General features: G+C 42.9%; 1 protein-coding gene across 1 annotated transcript; it reads left to right on the top strand.

Annotated features, from left to right (window-relative positions):
- The first annotated feature begins 575 nt into the window (after window positions 1-575).
- On the top strand, window positions 576-1133 carry LOC108294319 (60S ribosomal protein L21-like). The gene has a single exon (XM_037734092.1). It carries the CDS (start codon window positions 615-617, stop codon window positions 1095-1097), a length of 483 nt encoding a protein of 160 aa, XP_037590020.1. The 5' UTR covers window positions 576-614; the 3' UTR covers window positions 1098-1133.
- Window positions 1134-1209: the final 76 nt, after the last annotated feature.

Genomic DNA, 1209 nt, shown 5'->3' with positions numbered 1-1209 from the left:
TGAGACCAGCCTGGCCAACATGGTGAAACCCTGTCTCTATAAAAAATGCAGAAATTAGCTGGGTGTGGTGATATGTGCCTGTAATCTCGGCTATTTGGGTGGCTGAGGCACAAGAATTGCTTAAACCTGGGAGGCGGAAGTTGCAGTGCGCCGAGATTGCACCATTGCACTCCAGCCTGGGTGACAGAGCAAGAATGTCAAGAAAGAAGGAAGGAAGGAGGGAAGGAAGGAAGGAAAGAGAGAGAGAAAAAAAGAAAAAGAGAGAAAGAAAGAAAGAAAGAAAAGTTTGTAGTTTAGAGGACAAGATGGACAATGAACCATAATGCCGTAAATATATATAACAAGGGGATCTACTTTAATTAAGGGACCAAGAAAGACCTTTTCTTTCAGTGATATTTAAATGAACTCTGATGGATGAGTTGGAATTAGCCAGGCAAAGAGAAGAAGGGAGGGAGGAATTCTAACAAGAAAAAAACAGCCCGTGCAAAGGCCCTGAAGAGCAGAGAGCACATTGTTTAAGGATGTGAGAGAAAGTCACATGGCGGAAGTTCAGAAAACTAAGGAAAGAGAGGTGCCTTTTGGCCGGAACTGCCATCTTCCAGTAATTCGCCAAAATGACGAACACAAAGGGAAAGAGGAGAGGCACTCGATACATGTTCTCTAGGCCTTTTAGAAAACACGGAGTTGTTCCTTTGACCACGTATATGCGAATGTATAAGAAAGGTGATATTGTAGACATCAAGGGAATGGGTACTGTTCAAAAAGGAATGCCCCACAAATGTTATCATGGCAAAACTGGAAGGGTCTACAATGTTACCCAGCATGCTGTTGGCATTGTTGTGAACAAACAAGTTAAGGGCAAGATTCTTGCCAAGAGAATTAATGTGCATATTGAGCACATCAAGCACTCTAAGAGCCGAGATAGCTTCCTAAAACATGTGAAGGAAAATGATCAGAAAAAGAAAGAAGCCCAAGAGAAAGGTACCTGGGTCCAACTGAAGCGCCAGCCTGCTTCACCCAGAGAAGCACACTTTGTGAGGACCAATGGGAAGGAGCCTGAGCTGCTGGAACCTATTCCCTATGAATTCATGGCATAATAGGTGTTTAAAAAAAAAATAAAAGACCTCTGGACTGTTTAAAAAAAAAATAGAGAGACAGGTGACATGAGCAGGGATCAGATCACATAGAAGCTTTGGCTGTTTCTTCCCG

The sequence above is a fragment of the Cebus imitator genome, unplaced genomic scaffold (genome assembly GCF_001604975.1).
Source record: "Cebus imitator isolate Cc_AM_T3 unplaced genomic scaffold, Cebus_imitator-1.0 Scaffold573, whole genome shotgun sequence".
NCBI lineage: Eukaryota > Metazoa > Chordata > Mammalia > Primates > Cebidae > Cebus > Cebus imitator.
The sequence above is the reverse complement of the archived record's forward strand: the minus strand, read 5'-3'. Positions and strand labels throughout refer to the sequence as shown.